Raw genomic sequence first — 15,046 nt, forward strand, 5'->3', positions numbered from 1 at the left:
TGCTCTAATCCTCCCTATTTGAATGTCTTCTTTAACAGAAGACACCCAGAAATGAACATAGAAATTCAGATGTGCTTCTATAGACACAGTCCTAGATATCACCAGTTTTTGTCTGGCAGACATGTCTTATCACTGATTCCCACTAATTTACTAAAACTGTTAAGTCTTCCTCATAAGTTTCACAGCTAAGTGTGTGTACATATGAGTTTTTTGAGAAATGTGAGGAAAACACAAGTCCACTAGATTTCATTTGCCCTTCATCATAGTGACTCCTCTGTACAACAAATTAGTTCTCTTTTTCTCAGTTATCTTATAAAGTTATGACAGTTTCATGCAAATTTTAAGAGAATAGGGTGTAGTACCCTGAAGCTTACTACCAGAGTCCTCCTTCCAGTTTAATACTAATTCATTATTTGACACCACATAAATCCTTTCCAGCAGTTACAAAGCCACGTAATACCAATCAGTAAACATTTCTCTAGCTGGTCATGAATATAAGAATAATAAAAGACATTGTCAAATGCCTTCTGACACTGACATATTAATCTCTAGCAATTTCCCGATATGCAAACTCAAGTAGCCAGTTTCACAGTTGTATATAATACAGTTCTTATTAACTCTCCATCTATGACATGAATAACAGTACTGTCGTGTAATTTGATATGTTACGAATATTGTGGAAATAGGACAATGTTAATTGCAATTGAAGTAGGTGCAGTTAGGATCTGAAGTAAGCTGTCAATAGGCCAGAGGTCATTTTGAATGACCTCTTTGAATGAGGAGGCATGGGAAGGAAAAAATCACTACAGTCATGATGATGGCAACCAGTACACAGCAAGGCTTGTTTTTTCTCTGTAAAAAAATAGTAATAGTAACAGAGGTGACGTAGAATTTTATGGCTTTAAAATAAACAATGTCATTTCAGTCTTCGCTCAAACAATGCAATTTAATATGAAAAAGGTTAAATAATTTACTCAACCTTCTAGACTTTTCACTTAAATACCACTAGACTCTTCAGTTAAAAAAAAATAGATACAAATCTTGAGCATTTAGTAGCTACAATAATAAGATTTTACTTAGAGAAGAGCCGATTCTCAAAAGTTAGAGCTTGGTCTACTTTCTTTTAAAAGAATTAAAAGAAGCAAAGGAAATCTGCCATTTAGCAACTTCAAGTGTCTTCTTGTCGCTGACTTGCAAAATCTCCAACAATTTAATTGGAACAAAGAAAATAATAAAAATCTGCAATACTTGTTTGTCATTTTAAGAACAAATATTACTTTCAAGTCACTTTCCCTCCCCAAGATTTAATCTGCCAGGTTTCAACCCACAGTGAATTCTTGCAGCTGGGTTAGGATCCCCCAAGAAAGGGCGTTCAAAACAGAAATGCTGAGGGAGGTATTTCAGCTGTGGAGGAGGATGGAAAGTTTCTAAGCACAAGCTTTTCCCCTCTCGGGTCTGGGAATGTCATTGTGAAAGGCTCCTCACCCATTTGTTCTATTCACGCTTCCACAAGAGTCAGATCTTGCAACCAAAAGAAAACTCTAGAAAATAGTTCTGGAGGGAACATGATTTCAATCCTGATAACAGATGCTCTCAAAAATAAAGGAAAAACAAAGAGGCAGAATAAACAAATTAATAAGGTTTAAAAGGAAGTGAGTTATTACTAGAGGGTAATAATTTTAGCGAACATTTATTGAGACCTTGCTCTGTGGTCAGCACTGCTGTTCTCCTGGAGGGAAGTGTTAGATCACCGCTTTAGACAAACATAAATTGAGGGAAGAGAGGTTATAAATTTGACTAAGAACACATTGCTGTGTGTATGTAAGTATATGTCTATGTGTGTAAATACATATATGTGAGTATGTGTATACATGTGCATGCATGTGTGCATACACATACGTACATATAATCTTTACTGAGGAATAACTGACCAATAAAGTGCAACTAAAGAATACAACTTAATGAATTTTAACATACCTATTCGACCATGAAAGTATATCATAATCAAGATAATGAATATGTCCACCACCCCTAAAAGTTTCCTTGCACCTCTTTGTAATCCCTCTCTTTCCCTTTGTTCATTCTGAGGCAACTAGTGATCTGCTTTCTATCCTATAGGTTAGTTTGCATTTTCTAAGATTTTTATATAAATGAATTATACAGCATATATTTTTTTCTCTGGCTTCTTTCAATCAGCAAAAACAGTCTGAGATTCAATCATGTTGCTGTACATATCAATAGTTTATTCCTTTTTATTGCTAAATAGCATTCCATGCTATGGTAATACCACAATTTGTTTTGCCATCTGCTTGTTGATAGATTTTTGTTTCCAATTTTTAACAATTACAGATAAAGCTACCAAACACATTCAGGGACAAGTCTTTAATTTCTCTAATGATGTTGAGCATCTTTTCAAGTACTTATTAGCCATCTATATATCATCTTTGGGGAAGCGTCCGCTCAATTTTTTCCTGTTTTTTAAATTAGGTTGTCTTCTTATTATTGAGTTGCAAGGGTTCTTTATATATTCTAGATACATGTCCTTTGTCAGATACACATTTTGCAAAGACTTTTCCCCAGTCCCTGGCTGCCTTTTCATTTTTATAACAGTGTCTTTTGAAGAGCAATCCTTTCAATTTTGATGGGGTCTGATTTCTTGATTTTTTTCTTTTATAGTTTGTACATTTAATTCCCTATCTAAGAAATAATCACCAAATCCAAAGTTACTAAGATTTTTCTCCTGTTTTCTCATAGAAGTTTTATACTTATAATTCCTATACTTAGGTCAATAATCCACTAGAGTTAATTTTTATATATAGTATGAGATAAGGAGAAAGATTCACATATTTTGCACATGGCTATCCAATTTTTCCATGACCATTTGCTGAAAAAATTATTCTTTCTCCATTGAATTACCATGGTAACTTAGTTGAAAATAAATTGACTATATCCGTGGGGGTGTATAAATGGACTCTATTTTTTTATGTTCTTAAACACTACACTGCATTACACTGTGAGATCACTAGTGTAACAGTGAGGTCTCCGAAATACTGCTTAATCAGAACTCCCCATCCCCACCCATACTTTAGTTTCTAAATGCCTAATTTATCATCAATAAAGCAATTTAGGCAATGACAGTTTCTAGCTTACATAATTATGGTATTCAAGAGAAGATCATAGTCTGAGGAACCTACATTTTGACTAATCTGTAGGTAGACTTGCCTGATCTCTGAGGATCTGGTAAAGTCATCACCTGCTACTCAGACTGACCTGGGAACTCACATCAGAAGAGACATCCAGCTTTGTCTTATCTTTGGAATGTGTGTGGGGGTTAAGATCATAGAATCTCAGCACTGGGAGAGACACTACTGGGCTTGTAGTTCAGCTGTTTGACACCTGGATCATATTTATCATACATAATATCTTTACTCAGTTACCAAGCTTTGATTGGACTCCTATAGAGAGGTCAACATCTCTTCCTCCCCTACCCAAGGCAGCCCATTCATCTATGGATACTTCCCTTTCTCACGCTGTGCAAATTCTATGATGCTGACACTCTCACCTATTAATCCAAGTTTTACAGCCTCACATGGATTCTTCTTGCCTGGCCATCAGGCATAGGAAGACACTCTCAGGTACCGCCCTAATTTCCCCACCCCATCTGGTCTTATGGGTGGAAACTAAGGGAACTAAGCTTAGTATTCCCCCTTCTTCACATAATAGAGTTGTATGCCCCCTTACCATCTTGAATAGCTCTTGTTAAACAATATCCTTAAACTGTTAGCCTAAAACTGAACACAACTCTCCAAAAATGGTCCTACAAGAAGCACAGTGAGGAAGTCAACTTCCATGTTCGTTAGGCTTCCCTAGGCCCTTTCCCCTTCCTCAGTAGTCAGAGTGGGATAATAACCTTTCTTGCTGCCTGAAGGAGGAGCACCAATCAATCAGGGCACTCTCCCATGTTTCTCAAAAACAGGGATGTGTGACACAGCATTACAAGGTAAGGAGACCACTGACCTCTGTGCTCATAAACAAGCTGCAACAGTGCATTTAAGAGGTAGGTATAATAACAAGGTGCACATAATATACAGTCTCATATTCAGTAGTCTCCTTCTTACTTGTCCAAGTCTGTTTTGGTTTGGATTAAAACTTAAAAATTTTAGGTTGATTTTTCTTCTGCCAAAGAGTGACGTTATATTTAATTTGCAAACCTAAATTTGAAAAATTGAATTCCCATTAATGTGTTTTTAATTATACATCTTCTCCTTTAATAACAATCACAATAACAAAAAGGTTTTCAATTCATGTAACAAGGATCTTTAGATGCCAAACAAAATTTAAGCAAAAATTCTGGGATAGGAACTCTTGCCAGATACGAAGCGTTGTTTTTCCCTTTCCCTAGTTTCACTAAATACTAGAAGGCCCAGTACTTAGGTATGTAAGGCATCTACTAATTACATTTCAAGAGTCAGGCAATGGTCATAGTTATATTTCACAAAACGATCATATTCTCTTGAAGAAAGACAAAGATTATTATGTGGGCATTGAAGCAAGTATGAATAAAATAGACTCTGTGTACCAAAAGGGAATACAGAACACAATATCATTCTCAATTTTATTCTCCTGGCTTTACCAATTTATATTTTCGGAAAATAATAAAAGTAATCTTTATAAAGCAATTCCATGGAATATAGCCCTAAAAGGAGCCCCTACCTTCTTCTTTCTTGGCATGTACCACACTTCGTAATTGGGTATTATTTGTGTGTTTACCTGTGTTGTGGACTGAACGTTCATGCTCCCCCTCCCCAAAATCAAACGTTGAAGGCCTAATCCCAGTGTGGCTATGTTTGGAGATGGGTTCTCTAAGACGGCAACTAACATCAAACAAGGTCATAATGATGGTGCTTAATAAATATGAAAAAATATGTAATATCAACTAGAATCTTTGCAAATAAATTTTGGTAAATCTTTACTCAGTCTCATTTTCTTCAGTATATTTGACATTGGGACTCTATTTCTGAAAGGCTGTATCTATAGGGAACTCAATTTCAAGAAGGTGTGGATAATAATCTCGGTTAATTCATCCTTCTTTAAGAGTCTTCAACTCTAATTAAGCTTCTCAGTACCAAGAGAAATGATAGAGACTTTTTCCTAGCTGCAGCTCACTAGGATGTCTTAAACATGCCAGGGCTGTCCATTTCCATAAGTCTGGGAGCCTGGATTAGAAAAGCACACGCAGCTGTTCAGGCCTCCCCACTTCCTCTGCCTAGGGAATGTCCTCAAATCCACGCTCTGCCTGGACTCTGCTCTGTCTTACACAAGCTACACTTCCCAGGCCTCAACTGCTCAGACAGACCCTCCCCCTTCACCACAGACTAGAAACAAGTCTTTGGAAAATGTGACCTCATCACAGGGTAACTTGGGTTCATTTATAGCAGAGAGGACTGATGAAGCTGCTGCCAACGTTCAGACAAGGGAGGAGGGGGAAGAGGGGAACCGGAAGAAAAAGAGATGGAATTTAGCACTACCCATAAATCAATTTTGAGAAATCTGTAAAGTTTAACATGAAGTATCTTCTTATCCTGTTTCCCTTTACACAGTGATGGGTAGTTCAGAGTCTTGTTACACAAAGTGTGATCCTCAGACCAGAAGCAAAGGCATCACCTGGGAACTTGTTAGAAATGCTAATCTCAGGCTCCACCCCTGACCTACTGATTGAAACCATATTTTAATAAAATGGCCCAGGTGATTTGTATGCACATGGAAATTTGAGAAGCACTGGTTTTCAGGGTTAGAGGTAAGAGACAGAGGAAGCTAAGTCCCTGGGGAAATATCTGAAACCCACTAATTCTGATCCCTAGTCAGACCCAGATGAACTCTTTGCTCCCTCTCACAGCTCTTTCCTGAGGTCTCCCTTCCGTCAGGGCTATTCCCTTCTCTTGTTCCCTAAGAACAGAGGTCTGCATCACTCCTCCATCTGAAGCAAGCACTCGGTCCTTTAGGGGTTTTGTGTAGGTATGTATCTAGGTTAACGATGTGGAGCCTGAGAAGGAAGAAAGAAACTCCCATACTTTACCTCACAGGATCCTCCTGTAGGAAACAACATTCAAAGAAAGTTGCCAGATGGTGGGACACATAGAGATAGTGTGGTTTGAGGTCTTTGTCTTAGGCAGAATTTTAAATTCATCAATATTTCAGTAAAAAAATAAACTTTGGCTACTAAGAGCATCTTCCCACAGAAACATGAGGGTGAAGAGAAAGATGAAGGAATGGAAAAAGTATTTGGTGGTACAAACCTACTTTCTGAGTGGAAAGAAGATGAGGAGGGTCACCATTAGGGGTTCCTCTCTCCTCTTCCCTTCTCTTTCTTAGTCACTGCCAGCACTAAAGCATAGTTGACCTTCAGCCTGAAATAACCGGAAATGAAAAAAGAATTTGGGAACAGGCTGTGGAAGATGGGGGTAGCAGAGACTGAGAAGCAGCTGGGGCAGATCAAAAACAGGATGAAAGGCTGTCCCCTCAGGATCCCTCCACCCCCCACCAAACAAAGAGTGCAAGAGGCAGAATGGAAATTCCCAAGATCACCTCAGTAGCTCCTGAGTTAACGTAATATGGAAGAGTGCATATTCTTCTATATGTATCCTTAAGGGGCCAGCACAATGCCTTGTACAGAGGAGATTTTAGTCCATGTCTGTTAACTGGCTTGTTGAAGACCTAGTCCTTTTCCAATAAGAGGGCGATAAGCTATACTCTCCTGTGTACAGGTAAGTAGCATTTATCAAATTTCTTATGGATCAATTTTTTAACCTCCCAGTTAAGATAATGGGTACTGATGACCCCCCGAGAGGTAAGTGTATACCCTGAAACAAGGCAAAAACTGCTGGGATCCACAGGAAGTGCAAGAGACACAAGCTTGGAGTTTCAAACATGGGTCAAAGTTCTGAGATGGAATGGGGAGTACATGGTCGCAGGAATGCTAGAAACAACTTGATAACAGAGGGAGAGTGACAGGAAGAAGGGGAATGCCCAAAAATGGAAAGGGTGACATGTTTCTATCAACTTAAAGAGCAAAAAAGACTGAATTGCCTTGACAGGTTCAACAACATGCTGGAAGCTGGAGGAGAATGACCCCCTGCTTTGTTGATGCAGAGAGCAAGTTATATGGAGGATGCAAAAAGGTTAGGAAATTCAACCTTCACTTGAGCTACAGCTGTTATTTTAACCCTGTGCAAAGGATCACAGGGTCCTGTCCCTGACATCAAATGGATGTTGGGAAAAGACCAGAGAAGGCGCCCACACAAAAGAAACTCACCAACAGAGGCCAGATTTTGTTCAGAAATCAACTGGCTATTGCTGGAGAATCTTTGTAGTGACAAGCGCGGCTTCCTTCTTCCCCTGCTGTCCTATTAGCTTAATGGATTGGGGAAGGAGGTCATTCTTACTAGCTACCAACAAGACACATCCAATTGTGGAAGTTCTCCTGTGACAACCACCTTTCTGGATTGCCTCCCGGTACCCAGGACTTCTCTTGGACAAAGGCTGGACCAGAGAGGAAGCAGGCTCAGACAGGCAGCTCCTGCTTCATGGCAGCTGGCAAGGCTGCAGTGGCTCCCTCCATGTGTTTCTGTAGCCCTGTGGGCACGCCTCTATTATCCCCCAACCTGTGCCACAATAGCACAATTATCTATTCGTGTCTGTCTTCCCCACTGATTGTGCCTCCCTTGAGCAGCAGGTCGGTGTACTCTACACTTTTATAAATCTGGTGCACATAGTAGGTGCTCAGTATGTGTTTGGCAAATGTATTGCAGAAAGACAATCTTCACAAGCAATGGACTCCCAAAGCAGCTGGACTGGACAGCGGCACTCCCAGCACAGCTGCACCAGGCAGCATGAAAAGCATATAATTGTCATCCAACACTGGAGGATGGAAAATTGGAAAGCACTGGCTTCAGTCATGGAGGCCCTTCCCTCCCCTGCATCCCTAGCCATACTGTCATCTTGAAAGAAGCAAAGACCAAGGGAATGAGAAAACTATGAATTTTGAGAATCGGGAAAAGTGATATTTTCCTATCCGTCATTATATCCTTAGTCCACTGCTCTACTCCACCTCCAGACTATTCACAGCCACTGGATCTGCCCACACCCTCCAATGACTCTTGCCACCTTCCACTAATGCTGGCCTCCTTGTTCTGGTAGCTTTTTAGGATGTGAAAGAAAAACTGAATGCCAACTAAGGGACAAGAACAAATATATTCTTGAACTTTCCTTAGTATCCTAGAAGAGTCCTAGTCATGCTCTCTTCATAGCACACTCTTGCTCACAAGCCTAACTCACTTCTTGCTTTTCACAATGACTGTAGAAGTGAGCTTTCTGCTCAAAATCTGAGATTTTGCAAGGCCAAGGAGCACCATCATGATTCGAAGTAAGTTACACTGGGAAACCGTAATAGGTATTGTTCCATTTTTAAGAGAAAAGATAAGAAATTTTTATCAGATATGACAGGTTAATGAAACAGAAATTCAAGAAATAATCTTAATTTTCTTTTAAAAAACTGGCTTTATATAAGTCACTTAAAAATTTCCAACATATTTATTTGAAGATTTTTAAAAATTTAATCCAACGCCTGAGAAATACCTGGGTTTTGCAACAAATAGCTGGAAATTTTGCCCTTAAGCAGCCTTTAGAGGGAGGCAACAAATTTACTAAAATCCGCTGTTTTAGAGGTTCCTAAAATGCCTGGAGGCTAAGGGAAAGAAGTCACTATAAGAAAAATACAGTATCTACCCACTACTAATAAAGTATATTGCCAAATCCTAACCTAGGGCATCTATTTTTAAATTACGCTTAAGATTTGTAAGGAAGTTTATATCTAACTTGTAACTCACTCAACAGCCAAAGCTGCCAAGTTTCTAAAAGTTACTAGTGAACACAAAATCTATTCAAGCTCACATAATAATTTTGTGGGAATTAGAAGGACCATGAATGCCAAATCAAACTTAAGCGAAAAATTTCCTGGATATTTTAAACAGTCAGTGACTCATGGAAGTATTTCCCTCTCACTTGCTCTAATTCCAACTGGTATAGATACATTTTTTTCAGTAGTTACCATGCTTTTGATCAAGTCATCACTTCTCTGTTTTTAAGTAACTGAACGATATACTGTATCTTAGTCACAATAGCCTAACTTAGACTATGATCTCTACTTCCTGAGATGAAGCATATCCCCAAGGGACAAAGCAAAGATTTCACATCAAACTATAATTTGGTGCTATTTTGTTCCACTGTCTCATAAACGGGTGAATCTGATAATAAAAACCTTAGAGAAATAAGAGTGGATTGTAAACCAAAATCCACTATTAGCATGATAGAAACGTAGGGAAAAGGAGAGTAAGAATAGCAGGAATGACTACATGGTTTACTTTATGGTGATTACCCTTATGGAACACAAAGAGCCTGCTTCATTCCTGACCTTAGGGCTCTTGGCACAGTTAATGCTATTGTTTCTGACCATGGGGCATTTATAAAGTAAGATTGAGCTGGAATCAAAAACAAAATTAAAACATCTTCTCTCCCTCCTCTCCTTCTTCTTACTTCCCCCGCAACTGTCTGCCTGAGAATGCTCCTCCAGTTTCTTTCCCCTGGGCCTCAAGACAGCATTCATGGAGCACGTGTGTCGGGAATTTATGGCATACTAGTCTCAACTGAGGGAAAACCAATGTCCCATAAGAACACACATTCCATTAAAAGGTGGATGCCAGGAGCTTATGGCTAGATTTTATTCAGTGCATATGGTTCTATGTTTTTAATAAAAACTCTGGTGAAAAAGTAGAAGTGAGGACAATGGCTCAAGAAAGGTCAGGAATTACAAAGATCAGCAGCAGGATGATGGGGATGAATGTGAGTTTAACCACAAAATTCAGAGATAGAAATAGGTCCCCTGGTTTCTGTTTACCAACTCCTCCTTCCACACTGTGGCAAACCCTAAATGATACTAAACCTCTCAGAGTTTAATTCCACAGCATCCTGTCAACCATTTCTTATTCTCCATTCCCCTAGCAGTGCTCTGCTTGAGGCTATCAGCACCTCTTAGTCTTGCCTGCCTCCCACTCATCAGGCAAATTGGTGCCACTTACAACGTATTGTCCAAGAAATCTTTAAGCATTCTTCATTGCCTTCAGAAAAAACAGAGCATGATGGAAAGGAAAAAACATATGTTAGGATCCATGCAAGCTTGGATTCAAATCCTAGTATATTTCCAGTTGACCTTGGGCAACTTCCTTAGTCTGTCTAGGTTTCAGTTTTTTCTACGGTAGAACAAAGAAAACAACAATTTGCAGTTGTGAGAATTACATGAGACAAAGCATATAAAATGCCTGGTATATATCAGGTATTTAATAAATGACAGATGGGCTTTCTTTCTCCTCAAAGTCCTCTGTGATATGCCAACTTCCTTTTCCAATCTCAGCATACCTCTAACCCTCAATGTGTAACAAGCAGAATTATACTCTTTCCTCCAAGATTCTCCCCCAGCTGCCTGCAATGTCCTTCATCCCTCATCACAGACATCCTACATCAATCATGCCACTCAGCCTTCAAAATTCAACTGGAATACTATCTCTTTGATCTCAAACCCTTCTCTGTTCCCTGCAACCCACCTCTTTCCTTGTGAATCTCATAGCTCCTTATGTTTACTTGTCTTTTGGCACTTACTAATTCTGTGCCTTATGCCATAATCAGATGTATAAGACACATCATATCCCTTCCTGCCATAATCCTTGATGAAAACATTGTTTTATTGAACTCTCCAGTCTCAAAGTGCCTTGCATGGAATAGCCCCATTTAGCAAATTCAAATTGAATAAATAAATAAAATAATGTCTCACTCTCAAGAACCAGCTCTAATAACTGAAACCCCATGGACCCATTGCTCTATCACTGAACGTAGAGTATCTATACTTGCATGTTATGGGCTTAACAGGTTTCTAATCAATACTTATTGATTAATAATAACCCCAGCACTATTATCATGTATGAATATTGCACTTTAAAAGCAAAGCTAGACTGCTTGTATTAAAATCCCAGCTCTCCCAGTTACTAGCTATGTGGCCTCAGGCAAGTTAATCTCTCTGTGCCCCTGGTTTTAACATCTGTAAAATGGGGCTAGTAATAACATCTTGCTTCAAAGTAAACGCTTTCTTCCCCCATCAATACAAATATCTCTTATATCTGCACCAATCGTCACCAAGGACTTCAACTGGGAGCAAATCCCTGAAGTAGTGACCTGATGAGAAGAGAATACCAGAGATAACACCAGAATTAGATGCAAGAGTAAGAGTGTGGAGGCAGGCAGTAGTTAGGAGCCATGTACAAACCCTCTTAGACAACTTTGTTTATGTTTAGTTCTGAGCTTCCATTACCAAATTCTTTACTTATTTCAAGAAGCTATGCCAAGCTATTCTTCTAGCAAGCCAGTGTATTGGGCCCAAACCAAATTCTCCAACAAATGGTTCCTTAGATGTTTTACTTTAAAGTTAACAGTTCTACCTTTACAAATTGCTTCATAATCTTTGAAAAATGGGCCATGTGTGGAATGCAGCTACTGGGAGAGGACAGGCTGCTTCTAGTTAGTCAGTGATAAATAGTCTGCAGATAGCATGAGCCGGGGATTATTAAAATGTAAACAGTAAGTTTGACATGGAGAAACTCGGAATTAATCACTTCCATGCCTGAGCACAGAACCCTACTTGCCAGGACGCCAAAGGCGCAAGCAAATGTTCTTGGGACAGAGGCATTTCACCAAACTCTTGCTCTGGTCAATGCATTGGCAATCATATTAGATACAGATTGTAGGACTAATGGTTCTCTGTAAACAAAACAACTGCACCACACACTGCTTGGTAAAAAAATTATTTTTAAAAGTCCTATCTGCAGTTGTCGCCAGACTGCCGTTCTGCATTTTTAAATTTGAAAGGCTCTGTTTGCATATTTAATGTTCTATTAAATACCAGGTATGTGCTTTGTCAGAGATTCAAATACCAGTGCTCCAATTAAGTTTCCACTCATGGTGCTCAGCCACATACAAATGTGTCCAAGTCCCCTCCCACTCACTGTCATGCTTGTTGATATTACAGCTCATATTATTCTTGGAGGGAAGCCTGTGTGATGACCAGCAGAGACTCACTGAGCTGCCTCTGGAACTCAAGCCGTCACCCAAGATCTGCAAGGAAAGAAAAGGGAAGACAGAGGCAGAGACCTTAAAACAAGCAGCTAATTTCTGAACTGTTTTCTATAAGGAGAGAAATTGAGGCGCCTCCATTCTCTTTTTGTGATGAGTTAGATTTAAGATGTTAGAGTTAACTAAATGTCTAATTAAACAGTTAAATTTAAATCAACCCTAAATAAAAAATTAAAACAAAATAATTTTAGAATAAGCATTCTCAATAACAAAATTCTAGGACACAATTAGGTCATTTTGTTTTGCATCCTTTCTGAGGAGTGAGTCAGGAGACAGGGCAATACAGGGTGGACCTACTGGATCATGAGGATAAGAATATTGATAGGATAGAGCTGACAGGTTCAAGTAGGGGGATATTTTGTAACTCGATATAAATACAATTAACATCTCATATACATTTCCAGTCTCTCTGCACTCACCTATGTATTTATTTATTTAACCTTTTGTTTGTTTGTTTTGAGGAAGATTAGCCCTGTGCTAACATCTGCCACCAATCCTCTTTTTGCTGAGGAAGACTGGCCCTGAGCTAACATCTGTGCCCATCTTCCTTTATTTTATATGTGGGACGCCTGCCACAGCATGGCTTGATAAGCAGTGCACAGGTGTATGCCCAGGTTCCAAAACAGCGAACCCCAGGCCACCAAAGTGGAACGTTTGAACTCAACTGCTATGCCACTGGGCCAGCCCCTTATTTAACCTACTTTTATGTAGACTCAGAGTATGTTAGGCACTCTGATGGGCACCAGGAACAGGTACAGAGCAATAACTGGCACAGCCCCAGGCTTCATTGTGGTGATCAACTAAATGTATATATTTATAAAAACAAAGATTCCCACACTTTAAAATGATAAAATTTGATAATTCTGTATAGTTTTGTAAATCCCCCCTAAATTAACACGGTGTCTTGAGCATGTTCCTGGAAGCAGGAAGGAACAGGATGACCTGTCAAAGGACATAAGGTAAGCCTTCCTGTTTTGTGCCAGCCAGGCTTCAGATACAGACCAAAGCTTTGGACACAGAACAAATCCAAAATGTAATGCAGGCTCATTAGGCACAAACAGAAGACTGGGCTGTCCAGCTAATTGCATCGTCAAAGTCAAGCCTGCTTTTGTATAGAGAGTCTGGGCTCTGGTTTCTGGTAGGCTGACTCCCTGGGATTGGAGCACTCTCTGCCTAAAAGCCGCTTGTGCCAGAATGCAAAATGCCCAGGGTCTCGAGGAGCGCACAGTCCCCACTGAGGAATCAAGTCTCTCCCAGGATCAGTGCAGGCAACGTCAGTATTTCAGAGACTGATTGTCCAGTAATCCTGCTTCCCTTTCATCCTGGGCACAGAACTAGAGCATATTTCCCAGCCCCTATGCATTAATTGTGACTGCAAGACTGACATAGATAATAGAATATGGATGTAGGTGCTATATGCCATTTCAAGGCCTGGCCCATAACCTCCCATGAAATCCTGCACTCTCTCTCGCTTCCCTCCTCTACAAACAGCTGACCAATGTTAATACTCAGGATGACCTTGGAAGCCATTTGTTGAAGATGGCAGAGGAGCAGTACACCCCCCCCACCACCCATCACCACTTGGACTTTATATGAGAAATGCATTTTATTGTTTCACTGAGCTTTAGGAGTTCCTCTTTTACAACAGCCAGAGTTATATTAATCTAGACTCCAGATACCTTGACCCCAAAGGTCACTCTGTAGATCCCCTAGTGGGCTGGCCACGTGGGGGTGTTCTCAGCCCAATGGACACATATAGATATTGGTGAGATGTTCTCTCCCTCTCTATTTCTAATACAAAAGTTGTTGGGTCTTAAAAATTCCAGATTTGATAAATTGGGTCACTCCAAAGTCTAAGTGATGTCAAAACTGAACAGTTTCCTATTTTTCAACATTCTTAAGGACCTGGCGAAGCCACTTAGGGTAACCCTATCTAGGAGATTAGTTTTCTTTCAAAAACTACTGCTAGCTCAATTTACCAATGCAATATTCCTGAATGAAGATGCAGGTGTAGACAGGGCAGTTTTATAAAAGCCAAAGTTGCAATTTCCTGAGTGAAAACGCTTATCACTTACACAGGTCACCTATTCTGCTCAGTGGAGAGACTATTTATTGATCCACATACTGTATATTTTCTTCTTTTTCAGTAATTTCCAGTTCTCCTACATATTGATGCTTTTGCAGCCAGAAAGTTGAAATTAAAGTATAATTTCAAAGACTTTTATTTTATAAAGTTGCAAATATTAAAAAACAAAGCACAACCAGATTTAATCCCCTATTATGACTCTCTAAACTCTTGCTATATATACCATCTCATGCCCAGTGGTATCCTGAGAAACCATGGAAAACAACACTTCATATTAATGAGGTCAGCATCTTCATAGTTGGCATTTAATCAGTTCCAACAAAAATTCTATTCTCCGGCATATTTATCCAGGACAGCCTCGCCCATCAGTGCCTTCCACACAGTAGAAGCTCCCTGAATATTTTGGGATTTAAGGAATGAATGTCAGCCTCCATGTGGTTTGGCTCCAGACCCTAGAGCACCCTTTGGAGAAAGTATACCAAGAAGAACAAGAAAGTCTATGGTGACACACTCTTGGTTTCCCTTCTGGGACACTGCTAAAATTTTGGTTTCCAATAAAAGGAAATTGCTACCTTCAATATGAGGCCTAATAAGCTCACCGACCTCACTGACTCCTTTGACTTTTCACCAATTTCAGGGCTAGAAAAAACTGAGCGTTCACAATCCCTAGAAATCTTTCATAGTCTCAGAGCAAATAATATATATTTGATAGGACATTTTAAGCTC

General features: G+C 39.6%; 1 protein-coding gene across 3 annotated transcripts in view; it reads right to left on the bottom strand.

The window, feature by feature from the left end:
- The window catches only part of P3H2 (prolyl 3-hydroxylase 2), a 153,670-nt gene that overhangs the window by 92,551 nt on the left and 46,073 nt on the right, over positions 1-15,046 (bottom strand). Inside the window, exon 1 of one of the 3 annotated variants that reach the window (XM_070583427.1) lies at positions 12,108-12,219. The exons of the other annotated variants lie outside the window; for them this stretch is intronic. Within the exon in view, the coding sequence (XP_070439528.1) occupies positions 12,108-12,113 (6 nt within the window). The 5' untranslated portion in view covers positions 12,114-12,219. Of the gene's footprint in view, positions 1-12,107; positions 12,220-15,046 lie in introns of those variants that run through there. 3 annotated transcript variants of the gene reach the window in all.

This window comes from Equus przewalskii, chromosome 18 (genome assembly GCF_037783145.1).
Source record: "Equus przewalskii isolate Varuska chromosome 18, EquPr2, whole genome shotgun sequence".
NCBI classification, from domain to species: domain Eukaryota; kingdom Metazoa; phylum Chordata; class Mammalia; order Perissodactyla; family Equidae; genus Equus; species Equus przewalskii.